This window comes from Ailuropoda melanoleuca, chromosome 2 (assembly GCF_002007445.2).
Source record: "Ailuropoda melanoleuca isolate Jingjing chromosome 2, ASM200744v2, whole genome shotgun sequence".
Taxonomy (NCBI): Eukaryota; Metazoa; Chordata; class Mammalia; order Carnivora; family Ursidae; genus Ailuropoda; species Ailuropoda melanoleuca.
In genome coordinates this window covers 144,241,254-144,257,356 of record NC_048219.1, presented here as the reverse complement: position 1 = coordinate 144,257,356, position 16,103 = coordinate 144,241,254, and the positions used below count along the sequence as shown (strand labels likewise).

Below are 16,103 nucleotides of genomic sequence, written 5' to 3'. Positions count from 1 at the left end.
AAAAGATTAAGCCACAGAAAAAAGGAAAACAGGTTTCTTTTTAATTGGCTTCCTATAATAAACAACATCCTTTCTAAAACTTACAAAGTAACAATTTTATTATATATATTCATAAAATATGTATATAGGCACTAATTCAACATTATCTTGTATTTCTATTGCTTTCATTTTTTTCAAAAGAATTTCTCATTTATTATTTAACTTGAGCTTCACAATAACTGATAATATAGGTCAGACTGCCTTTATCACATTTCAGAGATCCAAAAGCTGAGACACGTTTATCTTTCACATCTTAAAGTAATCTATAATTGTAAGATATAATTTGCTAGGAAATGTCAGAAATGATTTTGAATTAAATGTCCACTTATTTTTAAACAAAAATTCAAAGATCTGTGTCTCTGGACTGAACTGATACGCAACAAAGTGTTACAAGCATGAATTCTTGACTCTAGACTCCCTGGGTTTGCATTCCATCTCGGCCAAGTTACCACCCATGTAAGTCTCAGCCACTTGCTTAACCTCTCCGCTTTAACTTGCTAATTTGTAAAATGGGAATACTACTACTACCCACCTCCTAGAATTGCTGTGTGTGAAAATTATCTATGACATGTAAGGTACATTTAACAAGACCTGGCACATGGAGTAAGCGCTGTGTACATTTTAGCTTCAGTTACTATTGTTGTTCTTACTAACATTACCTGCAGAATGCAGATTATAACTACATCTACCCCTTAAATTGTCTTAAGGATTAAATGAGTTAATAAGAATTAGGGACTCAGCATAGTGATGAGGTAGGTACTCAACCATTAGTGTTGTTATTGTCTGTTTACCTCCACATTCTGTGGGCTCTATGACCTTGGGCAAAGCTCTCTTTAGTTCCAGTTTCCACATCTCTAAAATGAGGTTCATAATAGTCCCTTACACCACGGTTATGATAAGGATTGTATGAGATACTTCACATAAAAGTTCTCAACAGAATGCCTTAAACAATAAAAGCAGTCAATAAAAACTCACTTTTAAAACAAATCTTATTCAGCATTTTTTAAAAAAATACTTTGAACTAAAGTATTCAACGTTAACTTTTAGGTATGGCATGAATGAATTCAAAAATTAACAATGTTCACACAAATTTAAATATGTCCCTCCCCAAAAAATTTTTTTTAAGATTTTATTTATTTGAGAGAGAGAGCACGCAAGCTAAGGGAGGAGCGGAGGAGCAGAGGTGGAGGGAGAGAGACAAGCTGACTCCCACACTGAGTGCAGAGCCCAACACAAGGCTCCATCCCAGGACCCCAAGATCATGACCTGAGCCAAAATCAAGAGACGGACACTTAACTGACTGAGCCACCCAGGCACCCCTCCAAAAAAATTCTTAAACCTAACATTTATTTTAATTACTTCAGTGTGTTTAGGCATTATAAAGCCTGCAAGCTTCCATTCCTCCTGCTACACTGATTATCCACACTTCTGTCAATGAATAGGAGAGAAGGAAATAATAACCAACACTCATTGCATATTTACATTGTGCCAAGTACTTTTCTAAGTACTTTATATATATTAACACATCCAATCCTCATGACATCTAATAAAATAGCTTCTATTATATCTCCATTTTACGGATGAGGAACAAAGAGTAATGCCTCAGGTACACTGTATTTGGAAGAGACCAACTCCCATTTCACTTGTGGAAGCTGCGAGAAAAGACAGCATATACCAAATCAGTAAAGTCATAAACTTCTTGAAGAAAATAAGACATTTTACTCAGAAAAACTGAAGGGGAGTTCATATATATTTGCTCATATTGCATTTCTAGACATGTGCTTTTCAGTACAAGAGCCATGGGGCTAGCACAAATCGAGATGCGTTCTAAGTGTAAAATACACATCAGATTTTGAACCTAATATAGAAAAAGTAAAACATCCCATTAATAAATTTTGTACTGATCACATGTTAAAATAATAACGTTTGGATAAACTGGGTTAAATAAAACATGATTAAAATTCATTTCATCCGTTTCTCTACGTTTTTTAATGGGACTACTACAAAATTTGTAACTACATATGTGGCCAACATTATATACATTATATACCTATTGGACAGTGGTTCAGGTTTAGGAGGTAAGAGACTAGTAACAGAGAATTACTTTTTTTAATTTAAAAAATAACAGATTTATTGACATATAATTTATATACCATACAATTCATCATATTATTAAAGTGTTCAGTTCAATTTTTAGTATATTCATAAAATTGTTCAACTATCACCACTAGTTTTAGAACATATTCATCACCTCAAAAGAAACCCTGTATCCATTAACAGTTATTCCCAATACTTTTTACTTCCTATTTCTACCTCTCCCCAGCTCCTGGCAAGCACTAATATACTTTCTCTCTCGGTGGATTTGCCTATTCAGTAACAGAGAATTATTATCAAAGTTCTTTTCCCAATTACAAACCCACACAGATTGATTACATATGTATGCGCATCCTGCTACACACGTGCACACACATTCTACTCATGAGAACCACAGGAACATGCTACACTAATACTTCATTACATTCAACATACAAGATTGTTATATGACTAAACAAACATTTCAGGTAATACCAATACTTTGTGGATGAGGGGGAAAGAGCAAATCTATGAGGAAATAACAGCCACGGGAAAAAAATTTATTTTCTTTTAAACTGAAATCATAAAGGTTCCTTTAATCAAAAAAGATCTAACCACTTAGTTCCAGGAATATAATAAATGCCAAGTCTATGTGGTAGGTAAAATTTAAATTTCCTGATGGCTTAACTGGCAGACTATTAAAATATCTGATGCTTGATATCTGGTATCTTCTAGAAAATATCCAGTTTATGGATACCTGTCACACTGTTTTGATCAATTTTACACATTTAACTGATTTCTTCTAAACGGATACTGGTCCACTATATAGAAGAAAATTATTCCATAAAGTTTACATCAGATATCTGGAAAAGTCACATTTATAGTCATGGCTACTATCAGCTGTCAAGTCAAAGAATATTGAAGAAAACTAAGAATTTTTAATATATGCTGGTTAATTTATCATCTAAGTGACATATGTTGGATAACAAAAAAATTGAAATGGTTAAGCAAATTCTGCATTTTAAAAGATTCTTTTTTTTCTGGTTTTATTGTTAATTACAACTATGGGGGCACCTGGGTGGCACAGCGGTTGAGCGTCTGCCTTCGGATCAGGGCGTGATCCCGGCGTTATGGGATCGAGCCCCACATCAGGCTCCTCTGCTATGAGCCTGCTTCCTCCTCTCCCACTGCCCCTGCTTGTTTTCCCTCTCTCGCTGGCTGTCTCTATCTCTGTCAAATAAATAAATAAAATCTTTAAAAAAAAAATAATTACAACTATGATTTGAGAAGCTATGGTGAGACAGTAAATTAATAGGAACCATAAAAACAGAGTTGCTAAATAAATTACACACTAAGATTTCTTTTTTCTTCCCTTCCCCAGACTACTTAAAACATTATTTTTTTTTAACGGTAACATACTGGTATCTTGGTTTGTACTGAAAACTAGTTCATTCCAGGGCTTCTCAACATTGACACTATTTACCTTTGGGGCTGGGTAACTCTTTGTTGTGGAGGGACTGCCCTGTGTATTGTAAGCCATTTAGCAGCATCCCTGGCATTTACCCAGTAGATGCCAACAGCACCCTCCCCAACAGTTATGACAACGAGAAATGTCTAAACACTGTCAGATGTCTTCTGTCGGGTCGACATCTCCTTCAGTTAAGAACCACTGCTCTATTTCTTCTCAAAATACCTTTCTACTTGGTGAAAATTAGGGTCTTTTCACAGGTGACCCCCAAATAGCTTCAGCAAGATCAGTAAACCCCCTGAACCCATATGCAGAATTGCTTAGGTATGTGTCTATTTGTGGGTGGGCGCTGGAATGTTTTCTGGAGAAATGTTGTCCAGTTTTCATGAGGTCCTAAGTTATCCCAAAAATGGCAATTAAAAGAGGGTTAAGAATTACTGCTTCAACAAAAATATTCAGGGTGTTATGAAACTATTTTTTCAAAAGATAAACACTGAAAATACTATTTTATACACAGCAAATTAATTTGCTTGTGCTTTCAGTTATCAGGCAAAATTGCTTTTACCACACTTATGAACCTTTCACTCAACATTTACCGAGTACATCTGGTATGCTATGTGCTCTGTTATTAGTATCTGAAAGCTAAATTTAAATTCACCCTCACCTAAAAAAGAAAAAAAAAGATTAATAGCAGTATAAAGTCCACATTTATTGCATATAATCAACTGAGAACTTCTGCTTCTCAAAAGTTAACATAAGGGAAAAAATACACTAGTTATAATAGTAGTATCTAAAGATAAAATAAGGGGGGCGCCTGAGTGGCTCAATTGGTTAAGCATCTGCCTTCAGCTCAGGTCATGATCTCAGGGTCCTGGGATCAAGTCCTACATCAGGCTATCTGCTCAGTGGGGAGTCTGCTTCTCCCTCTCCCTCTCTCTTTGCGCTCTCCCTCTCTCTCTCTCTCTCAAATAAAATCTTTAAAAATAAAGATAAAACAAAGGTAAATAAATAAAATATATGTAATTTACATTTTTGGTAAAAAGATTTAAAATATATCTAAATACATTTCCTTCCATCTTTTCCTTCTTTCCCTACCTTAATGAAAACAAAGATATACTTAATGACATGCTATCAGACACAGAAACTAAATGCAAAGAATATCAAGTTGAATAAAAAAATGTGAGATGACCAAGTGCTTACCATCATGCCTAGAACACAGCAAAAGCTCACAGGCTTCTCTCCTGCCTTTCTTTCTGTCCTCCAGAAGCTCATAGTCCCATCTCCAAAAATGCCATATGTCTTAAGGTTTCTCTTTTAAGTTATCTTTTAGTGCTGCACAATAAAATCCTCTTTGTGATTCAAACTATGTAAGCTAACTAAATAAAAAACAGCTAAATATGCAAAACGTTTGAATAATTTTAATTCTATAATCTCCAGCAAACATTTCTCTCCCTTTCTCTTTAGTAAATTGTGGTGTATTCGTACAGTGGGATAACATACATCAATAAAAACGAGTAAATCAGAGGTATATCTATCAATATGGACAAACATAAAAAACAAAGTCAGTGCCAAAAAAACAAACAACATACACAATTTGTTAAATTTACATGAATTAAAAAAGCAATCTTTAATACCAGTTATTTTTGTTCCCTTTTTATGTATGCATAATTTATCTATAGTCCCATCATATGATAAGCAAATTCAGGATAATGAAAGAGAAGGGAGAGGGAAACAGAATTGGTGAAGGTTATATAGAGCCCTTTAGCAATATCTGTAAGGGTTTGGTTTTTTTTTAAGTTTTTATTTTAATTCCAGTTAGTTAATATACAGTGTTATATTCGTTTTTAAAGCAAAAAATCCGTAAGTATTCTATTCTTCCTGTTAGTTAATATACAGTGTTATATTCGTTTTTAAAGCAAAAAATCCGTAAGTATTCTATTCTTCCTGTGGTGCAGTTTGAAGTTTACAGGACCACTAACCTTTTTTGGATTACACAACTATGATATTCAATGTGAAGAGCTATTGCATTCAATAAGTGGTTTGGGAATAAGAGACACTAATGTAATCAATAAATATATAAGGAATAGCTAGAGATGAGTACGTCTGCTTCAAGATTAACAAATGGATTAGGCTAGAATGACACAGTGAAAGAATGATGCTTAAAAACATGTGGTAAATAAATCTTTACAAATAAGTTAGAAAATAATTGTGTCCATAAATGAACGTATCACCACAAATAATCAATACCATCATATCTAGCCAAAAGCTAAACTACTAAGAGAATATATCTAGCATATAAGTGATTTTTATCAAAAGAATGCAGACTTTTATTTTATATACTAACAATAATTTACTGAAAATATTACATAATAAAATTACACCTCACAGAAGAGATATTGTATTGATAATGGTAAATCACACAGAAAAATTATACATACATTACAGACTGCCCAGAGAGGGAAAAAATAGTTGCAACTCAAAGTGAAAATTATTACATTATTTACATATTTACCTGCACAGCAAGAGAAGCTGCATTGTCAGAAAGCAAAATTTGCTCCCCTGTGGAAATACAATGAAATCTGAGTCAAAAGTGAGATTGCTAAACAAGCAAAATATACTTATAAATATTTTTATTTTAAAACATTCCTATTTTTAAAAATAAAAGGTACAGCCTTTCACCAAAGTAACTATGAAGTTCTAGATCATACTTATTGTATAATCATAGTTTTGATTATCACAATATGTACATAATATAGACTATTTCCTCTAAAACTATTTGATCGTTTTTCACATTTTATCAACAATACTTAATTAAAATCACTCACTTAAAAACAAATTCATTTTTCAACTTTTCAAGAAATACTATTCCTCTTCTTTCCGTTAAAATTAAGTAAAATAGTATGGGCTCAAACCCCTCTAGTTAAAAGTAAAAGCATTCAAAATCATATAAAGACAGCCTGCAGTTGATATTGCACAGTATGTCTAGGTCTGTCACACAAAAGAAAGATGACAAGTTTGCTGCAATAAAAATTCCATGCTTAGAAGACTAGGGCTGCTGCCTATTAGTCTTCATTACTTTGCAGTCTTCTGACAACTGCAGCAGGCTGCTGAGCCCCAAATGGGGTCCATAATGAGATCTGATGATATATGAAGAGCTGCTAAAGGGAGCCTGAACCATCCTAGCCTATACATTTTAACAGTTCCTTTTTACTGAGAGCCCACTTTACCACAGGACTTCAAAAATCTGCTGCGTCAGCTATTGGTGCAGTAAAGCTGCCAACTGCTCCTGCAACCACATCATTTTACACTGCTTACAGCAGCCAATGTAATGAGTCAATAATAAACTAAGGACCTTATAGGCCACGAATAGTTGGTTTACACTGGCAGTTTAGGCAAAATCTCTTTATTATACAAGAGAATCCCTTCTTTATGTTCTCTCAGAAGTAAATGATATTACTGAGGGGTTGTGTTTTTTTGGTAACAAATTTTTTTTTTTAGGATTTTATTTATATATTTGAGACACAAACCGAGAGCATGAGCGGGAGAGGGGGGCAAAGGGAGAGAGAGAAGCAAGCCGACTTCCCACTGAGCAGAGAGCCTGATGCAGGCCTCCATCCCAGGACACTGAGATCCATGACCTGAGCCAAAGGCAAATGCTTAACTGACTGAGCCACCCATGAGCCCCTAGATACATTTTGATACGTAGCCATCTTTAATGTGAACAAGTACCTACCTTTCAGTTGCTGATATAAGGTAGCATTTTCAGGCCAAGGCTCTGCAGCTGTGGAAACAAGGCAGTGATAATTAGGTACATAGGGCAAAAACATACCAACAACCAAATTAATAAGCACAAACATTTGCCTAGAGCATTTAATTAAAGTCAATTGCCAAGGTTACCTTAAATACAGCAACTGATCATACTACCTTAGGTTGTATGGTATCCTGTATAAGTAGATTAGATAATTTCTTTTAAATGCATGTTTGGTTTATTATTTGGTAGGGAATAGTGTTGTTGTTGTTGTTTTGACAGAGAAGAGGTGGAAGACATCTTGCCCAATCAAAAGTGAAAATTTAAAAACTAAAACAGCCTACATGCTACTCTTCCTTTAGCTTCCAAACACAGACATTCCAAAATGTTACTTATAAGATACTTAATTTGGGGGGCTCCTGGGTGGCACAGCGGTTAAGCGTCTGCCTTCGGCTCAGGGCGTGATCCTGGCGTTATGGGATCGAGCCCCACATCAGGCTCCTCTGCTGTGAGCCTGCTTCTTCCTCTCCCATTCCCGCTGCTTGTGTTCACTCTCTCACTGGCTGTCTCTATCTCTGTCAAATAAATAAATAAAATCTTTAAAAAAAAAAGAAAAAAAAAAAGATACTTAATTTGGGGGTGCCTGGCTGGCTCAATCAGGAGAGCATGTGATTCTTGATCTCAGGGTTGTAAATTCAAGCCCCACACTGGTGCACGGATGACTTAAATAAATAAATCTTAAAAAAAAATAAAATACTGAATTTGATTCACTATCAAAAAATAGTGAAACAATATATTTTACTATAAACTTTATTAACAAAGTCAATTTTCAAACGGGTTAACACTATATTAAAGAATCAAATATATCTCTTTCAGGCTATGCATCTTTCCTTCCAAGCTGGTAGTATTTAAACATACAGAAGAACCCTGTTGTATTATAGAACATTCCACTTGAACCCATAACCACCACTTCACAAAAACAAAGTGGAACAGCATTATGAAGCATTAAGTACCTACAATGTAAATTAAATTAGTAAAACTAATTTTAGGCCTGAAGCCAGGTTTAACCATAACTCAACCTCGCATTAAGATTCACTAAACAGTCCAGGGAGTGAAGGGGAGGAACCCTTTAATTTGCTTTTACTTGTACTTCAGAATGAAAAGGAAAAAGGTCATATTTTTATGAATGCTACTTTTGGTTTGGTTTGGGCTACATAAAATTAGACTCATATTTAGGGATAATACCATGAAAACCTCAAGCAAATAATGTACCATACATAGTTTTGTATGCTGTTGCTCATAATATTATACATATATATATAAAAGCTACTGAATTTCAACTCACATACCAAAAAGGCAGTAAAACTAAATATTTATTGTGTTACTGTAAACGCTTAACAGTAGAATTTCCATAAGAACCCAATTAACCTGTGTAACATAGTTTTTAAAATAAAAGTCAAGGAAACAAAAACAAGCTGACATCAGCAAATTACTAAGAAATAACATTTTAGGATAAACTGTATGGTCAGCACACCTATACCTTTTACATCTGTATGAGAAACAGTACGATAAGGTTCATTCGTTATAAGGTCCCACATCACTGAAGATACGATTTTTTAAAAAGATTCAATTATATGCATCTAAATCTAATTAAAGCAATAAAGCATAAAAATAAAATTTACAAAAATTTCAAAGATATTGAAACTAAGTTTCTTGAGGGCACAGATGCGTACCATCTGCATAGGCAACCCTGTTCTGTGTTTTGCATACATTAACTGTGTGTAGAAAGAAAGGGGATATTTGATTAAACCTACTACTCTGTTCCCTAAACATTCTGGCTAATCAAAGTTTTACTCAACTTAATATATTGAACTATGTTAAAGCAATGGGATGTTCTAATTAAATATTCTGGTAATTTCAATTTACGGTTAGCTAGGTCTTACATGTACTAGACATGGATTACAAGTTTTCAAAACAATGGAATAACATACACTTAGCATTAAGCATACGCTCAATATAAGTATTCTCTGATTAATCAGAAGCGACTTTACTACTCAGCAATATCGCAGAGTTCTCATATGAGCAGCGATTTATGTGTTCCAGGTAAAAGTTAATTTACTACCACCAGCACGGATTCTCCGGATCTAATACAACAACATATGTGAAAGTAAGAAATCTTGAGACATATTACCTGATTACAAGTAAAAATAGAGAAGTTACCTAGGAATACTAAAATTTCTGTTATTAATAAGAATCTAGGGGTGCCTGGGTGGCTCAGTCGTTAAGCGTCTGCCTTCAACTCAGGTCATGATCCCAGTGTTCTGGGATCAAGCCCCGCATCGGGCCCCCTGCTCGGCAGGAAGCCTGCTTCTCCCTCTCCCACTCCCCCTGCTTGTGTTCCCTCTCTCGCTGCCTCTCTGTCAAATAAATAAATAAAATCTTCAAAAAAAAAAAGAATCTAAAGATGGAAACTGGGGTGAAGGGGTATGTTTTCCTTGGCCCAGAATACAAAATATATTCCAACTTAGAAAATACTGTTGAAAATAAATTCTCAGAAAGTAACTCTGCCAAAACATCTGATGTTTTCTTCACAAATAGAACCTATCATTTAAAAAGAGAAGGCAAGAAGGTTGTTATAACCCTATAGATTTATGTCAGTTTAGCAGCATGGCATTCCAGTGTATCCATGGACCAGGAGTCAAGAAATGGTACAGTATGCAAGGAATGATCAACTACCTATCTCACCCATGAGCAGCTCAAAGTATACAAACATCACTGATTTAAGTGCATCGCCTACATGAACCAGCTCAAATAATTACATTTTAAACATGACATGGGAGAAGAAACAGCTAGAGCGTTATACGATAGAGTGCCAAAAGTGAAAATCCTAAGTTGCGTGGCATGGCAATGGATCTACAAACCAACCATGCAAGTATCTTTCTAGGAAATGAACTCTATTAACTGCCTTCATAAGTAAATCCATGAATCATGAACACTGTTATCCACACATGACAAAGAACAATGTCTATTTCTTGGTTTGGATAATATTAATTGAAGTTTTCTTTACTGAGAACGCTATTACATGAAAGATGCAGTCCAAAAATGCAACTGTTTCCTATTCCTCTGTCCCAAGGTGAGGCAAGTCAATATCCACCTCTTGCTCCTGACCATGTGAAAAAGAGAGGGAGATTAAGAATTTATAATTATAGTGCTAACAACAGACCTTAAAAATCTGTAGCATTTAAAAAGAAACATCTTAAACAATAATAAAACATTTTTCTCTTACTAGTTTTACTTCCATTGACCTAAAATGTTTTAGACCATAAACTAATTCAATAGTGAATAAAATTCCATGACTCTTCTACTCTATTTTCAATTTCTACCACCAAAAACACTCCCAGTGTGAGGTGCCTTTTTAAGCTTGCCTTTGGCAAAGATCGGCCTTAGAATACATATAGAAGGTGAAACTCAAAGCTTCTGAAAAAGTTTGCTAGGAAATGGGAACTGAAAGAGACTGTTGTACAATGCCATCAAGGTGCAAGACGCTGGTATCATTAGCACATCAAAAGTAAACTTTATGGTTCCCACACATCAATAGCTGGTGTGGCTCTTAGAATAAAGATCAGATTCCTCAATGTGGCCTTACACATTACCCTCTCTACCTCTCTGACCTTCTGGCCTCATCGTAACTCCTCTCCGCCTACTCTACACTCCAGTCACACTGGCCTTCAGCCAGTTTCTGGATGCACCATGTTCCTGCCCCAGAGATTCCTTTGTGCTGTATCCTCTGCCCTGGAGCTATCTCCCACTCCTACTGTGTCTCCGCTCAAACATGCTGACATGTTGGGCTGGCTTCCTGGACGTGCTACCTGAGCAACTGCACAGGGCCAGTGCTTAGAAGGGCTCCGCACTTGGTTTCATGTTCTGCCATTAGTCTTGGAATTTTTTTTTCTTGGTTTTATTTATTTGGGAGAGAGAAAGAGAGCATGAGAGGGGGGAGAGTCAGAGGGAGAAGCAGACTCCCCACTGAGCAGGGAGCCTGGTGCGGGACTTGATCCCAGGACTCCAGGATCATGACCTGTGCCGAAGGCAGTTGCTCAACCAACTGAGCCACCCAGGCGCCCCAATCTTGGAATTTTTTTGAACAAGGGGCCTCATGTTATCATTTTACACTGGACCCTACACATTCTGTAGCCAGTCCTGTCCTCAGGGAAGCCTTTATTGACCCTCCCTGAATAGTTCAAACACTCTCTTTACAAGATTGACAGCACACACTGTCCTTTGTACCACTTACCACAGACAGCAGTTTAGACTGATCTGAGGACTATCTGATTGTTTACCTCCCCTAATAGAACATAAACACCATGAATCCAGTGTTTATTTCTGATCTTTGCTTACCACTTCATCCCCAGAACTTAGTACCTAATCAGTAAATGTTGAATAAATGTTTTTATTATTACCACTATCAGTACTGTTATTATTCTGTACTGTTTAGGCTAACAATGCAGCAGAGAAGATAAGGAAGTTACACAACATGGCCGAAAAAGGGAACCTTGACCAGGAAAACCTTAATACTACAACAAATAATACAAATATAAAAATATCAAACAGCTGCCTAAATAGTTGGCAGAATCTAATTCCATACATTTACCTCTGCACTGACTCTAAACCTGAAAATGCTTCTTTGTTTCCTACCAAATGTACAGTTGCCAATTGATATTACTGTTACACCCCTCCTAAGACTAACCCAAGGCCTTCAGTTATCTGACATGTCACCTCAGTACTCCCCTTTCCACAGCCTACAACTCTAACCCAGGCACCGCCACTTCTTAAAATCTAACATCCCCATCAGACCCCAATAAATTCAGAAATCATATGGTCAGTACTCCTAAGCTAACAAATCATGCATATTATAAAGCATACATTAAAAAAGAAAATAGTGTCAAAAAATAAATTGAAGTCCAAGCTTCAATACTTTCTTCCCATACACCCCACTCCACTTTGAAAAACACTGCTCTAATTAAATAACTACTTATTTGACATTTTAGCAGGGAACCCAGCTGTTCACATATCCTTGAACAAAGATGAGTCCTCCTCTATTCTAGTGAAATCATCTTTTTTGATTATGAGAAAAGGTTGGAAAAAACACACACAAATTAATGGGGGTTGGGGGGGAGTACAACAAGACCCTCCTATCCTACCAGAGTACCTAAAATTTCCCCTACATACTTCTTATTTTCTCACCTTTGTGACTTTGTTCAACTTCTTCCCCTCTGTCCAGAATACTCCCTGCACCACCACACACCCAAATCCTATACCTTTTTCAACACCAAGGTTAAATGCCACCTACATCAAGGCTTTTGAACTGAACAAACTCACTTTCTCTTTTATCTATAATGTCCATAGCAGTTTGTACTTGTCTTATATCATATATTACTTTCTACTCTATTCTATTATTATGTCAGTATCTTATCTCTCTTTCTAAGCTGTAAGTCCCTAGAATGTGAAAAATCCTATGGTCCTGAGATTATTTATTAAAGACTTGGTTTCTCAATTGCTCCAAAGTGAATGTGGCATTTACAGTAATATATGCTAAAATATGAAATACAAATTAAGCTAGATTTAATTTTTTGTGAAAGTATCATTTAAAGCTAACATCTTTATTTCAAGAGTTTCAAAGTAAAACTACCCACCTTTCAGAAACTCTTTCATAATAAGAAACTACTATATACCATTTTCATAACACAGCAATAACTTACTCTAAGGTAGTTAGTGGACCCACATTAATTCATTATCTCAAATTAGAATGACTTCTTACTCCTTAGCAAAAGACCCATGAAAGTTTTTATTATTTTTATAAAGAAAAAAGATATTCCTATTTTATATATATAAATAAAAGAACATCTAGAAATCAAGCAAATATCAGAGCACCTCATAGCTAAGTTTCTATGCAACAAACTTTGTTGAAAGTCTTTCACCTATTTTCCAATTCTGCAGAGGCAAAATTGCCACAGTTATTTTACATTTAGTGTCTTTTTTTACCAGAAACAATGGAGACGCTTCCTAAAGTTTGTCTTTGGTGGAATGGGAGTTTTTTTACCCAAATGAGTGCTCTTAAATTTTTCAAAGACACTTTCTCCACTCCTGTAAGTATTTATGTTGGAGAAGAACAAAGTTTAAAAAAAAAAGAGAGGGGGGGCGCCTGAATGGCTCAGTTCGTTAAGCGTCCCACTCTTGGTTTCAGCTCAAATCATGATCTCATGGGTTGTGAGATCGAGCCCCACATGGGGCTCTGCACTCAGCAGGGAGTCTGCTTGAAGGTTCTCTTCCCCTGCCCTTCCCCCTACTGGTGCGTATATGCTATCTCTCTCTCTGAAACAAGTGGATAAATCTTTTTTTTAAATAAAATAAAATTTTAAAAGAGAGAGAAGATACATACTCTAGCACTTTTGAAAGCTGTAACATAAAATAAAAGGATAAATAAATTAGTGTTAGAAATACACACAGGGTAAAACAATACCCACAGCCCCCCAAAATACATATTTGCTTCTCATTTATTATCTTTAAGGTACCCACTATTTTTCAGCTTTATCAACCAATACAATATAACAACAAAAAATCTACTACTAGTCCCTTATAACTTATAGAGAAATAACTACTGGCCCATAAATTCACATATATATATATATGCCTACATCTCTTACACATGCTACATTTTACCTGCAATATGTTCTCAAGTATCAAGCTGGGTCATTCTAGGGGAAGATAATCTATCTATGAGATTAAATACAGAGTATTCCATAGTATGAAAGTGCTACGACCTAATGAACAAGTCTAATTCCAAAGTCTATTTCTTGATGATCTAAGAGACAAGAGAAGGGCCATGGAAAGAAGTGCCCTCTTTTGTTGTTTTTTAAGTTCGGCATTCTTAATGCACAACATGACTCGTCTGGCATATGAATGTAGGTGAAGACATAATTTGTAGAATAACAGGCACTAATATTACATGCTGCTTCAGTACTGTCATATTTCCAATCCATCAAATTGATTAATGCTATAATAACTCTACAGAACCCTATCATTTGTGCACTAATGAAGTCAAACCCAGTTTATCCTTAGGCAACTAGATTCCAAAAGCCCATAGACGTCATCTCTTCAGCTTCCTAAAACTATTTAGACAGTGTTATACAAAAGGAGTAAGAAACTTGTATAACCTATCTCCAAATTTGGCTTTCTACCAAAGGTATAAATGCAAATACTACTGAGATAACAAAATATTCAAAAAGCATTTGGCAGCTCACAAACATGGACAAGTTACTGCAAGACACAAAGAGAAAAGAAGGAAATAAGTTTACTAGTTTGACATAATTACTATGCTGATGATCTCCGTGGTATCAACACAGACACGTATCAAGTTTTAGGTAGTTATGATATAAAGCTTTCATTTAAAATAGATTTCTAAGATGTTTAGACTTTCAGTATGATGGCATGGGATTTTACCAAAACTATAATTTTAAGAACTATGTCTTAGACTTTAAACAATTCAACCTGCAGACTACAGTACAATTCAAAGTAACACCGTATCCAAGAAAATACTGATCAAGAAGCATTAAACAGCAATGTCACTGAGCTACTGTTTCACAGGGGATGTTTAAAGATATTACACAGAATGTATAAGCAGGAAGTGACTATTCCCACAAAAGGAGTTTAAAACCATTCTCCCATCACCTCAATAGGCAGAGATCAATGTTCATGTCAGAAAAGAGCTCATGTTGGAGAAATGAAGTGCAGTGTCATGGTGCCACTTCCATTAACCTAAAAAAACTGGCAGGTAAGCATCCTGTAACATGGTGGTAAGGCTACTACTGTCCTAGTCCATCTGGGCTGCAATAACAAAATACCACAGACTGGGTGGCTTATAAACAACAGAAATTTCTTTCTCACAGTTCTGGAGGCTGGAAGTCTAAGATCAGGATGCCAGCATGGTCAGGTTCTGGTGAAGGTCCTCTTCTGAGTCTCTTGACTTCTGTTCTCACATGGTATAAGGGGCTAAGGAACACTCTGGGATCCCTTTTATAGGGGTAATTAAAATGACCCAAAGTGAGGGTACATGAATAAATGATAGAGCAGAATTACTATGTAAGACAAATGAGTTCTAATAACCTGCCATTCAGAAAGCAGAGGACAGAAAGCAAACAAACTGAAATTTCAAGAAAACTAGTGGACGGCAGAAGCTCCCCCTTCACAACGTTAGGCTTCAAATGAAACTAAAAAATAATGAGACTCTATCTCCTTCTGGTCAAACACTACATAAACTTCTACGTAGATAGATAATGATAATGGTGATGACAGTGGTAAAAGCTAAGATTCCCCAAGACTCATAAATCTTATATCCAGAATACATAAAAAACTATTACAACTCAGTAATTAAAGACAAATAACACAATTTTTAATGGGCATAAGATTTGAATAGACTTTTCTCCAAAGGAGATGTATGAATAACCAACAAGCACATGAAAACATACTCAACACCATTAGTAATTAGAGAAATGTAAGTCAAAACCACAATAATGAGATACTACTTCACACCCACAGAATGGCTATCATCAACAAAACAGAAAATAAAAAATGTTTAAAAGATGTAGAGAATTTGGGGGGCACCTGGGTGGCTCAGTCGTTAAGAATCTGCCTTCGGTTCAGGGAGTGATCCCAGAGTCCTGGGATCAAGCCCCACATCAGGCTCCTCTGCTGGGAGCCTGCTTCTTCCTCTCCCAA

General features: G+C 35.8%; 1 protein-coding gene across 1 annotated transcript in view; it reads right to left on the bottom strand.

Moving 5' to 3' along the window:
* MTX2 (metaxin 2) overlaps positions 1 to 16,103 on the bottom strand; it is a 55,740-nt gene that overhangs the window by 27,140 nt on the left and 12,497 nt on the right. Inside the window, exons 2-3 of the mRNA XM_011236967.3 lie at positions 7,314 to 7,361; positions 6,093 to 6,139 (exon numbers count right to left, since the gene is read on the bottom strand). Of these exons, the coding sequence (XP_011235269.1) occupies positions 6,093 to 6,139; positions 7,314 to 7,361 (95 nt within the window). The remainder of the gene's footprint in view (positions 1 to 6,092; positions 6,140 to 7,313; positions 7,362 to 16,103) is intronic.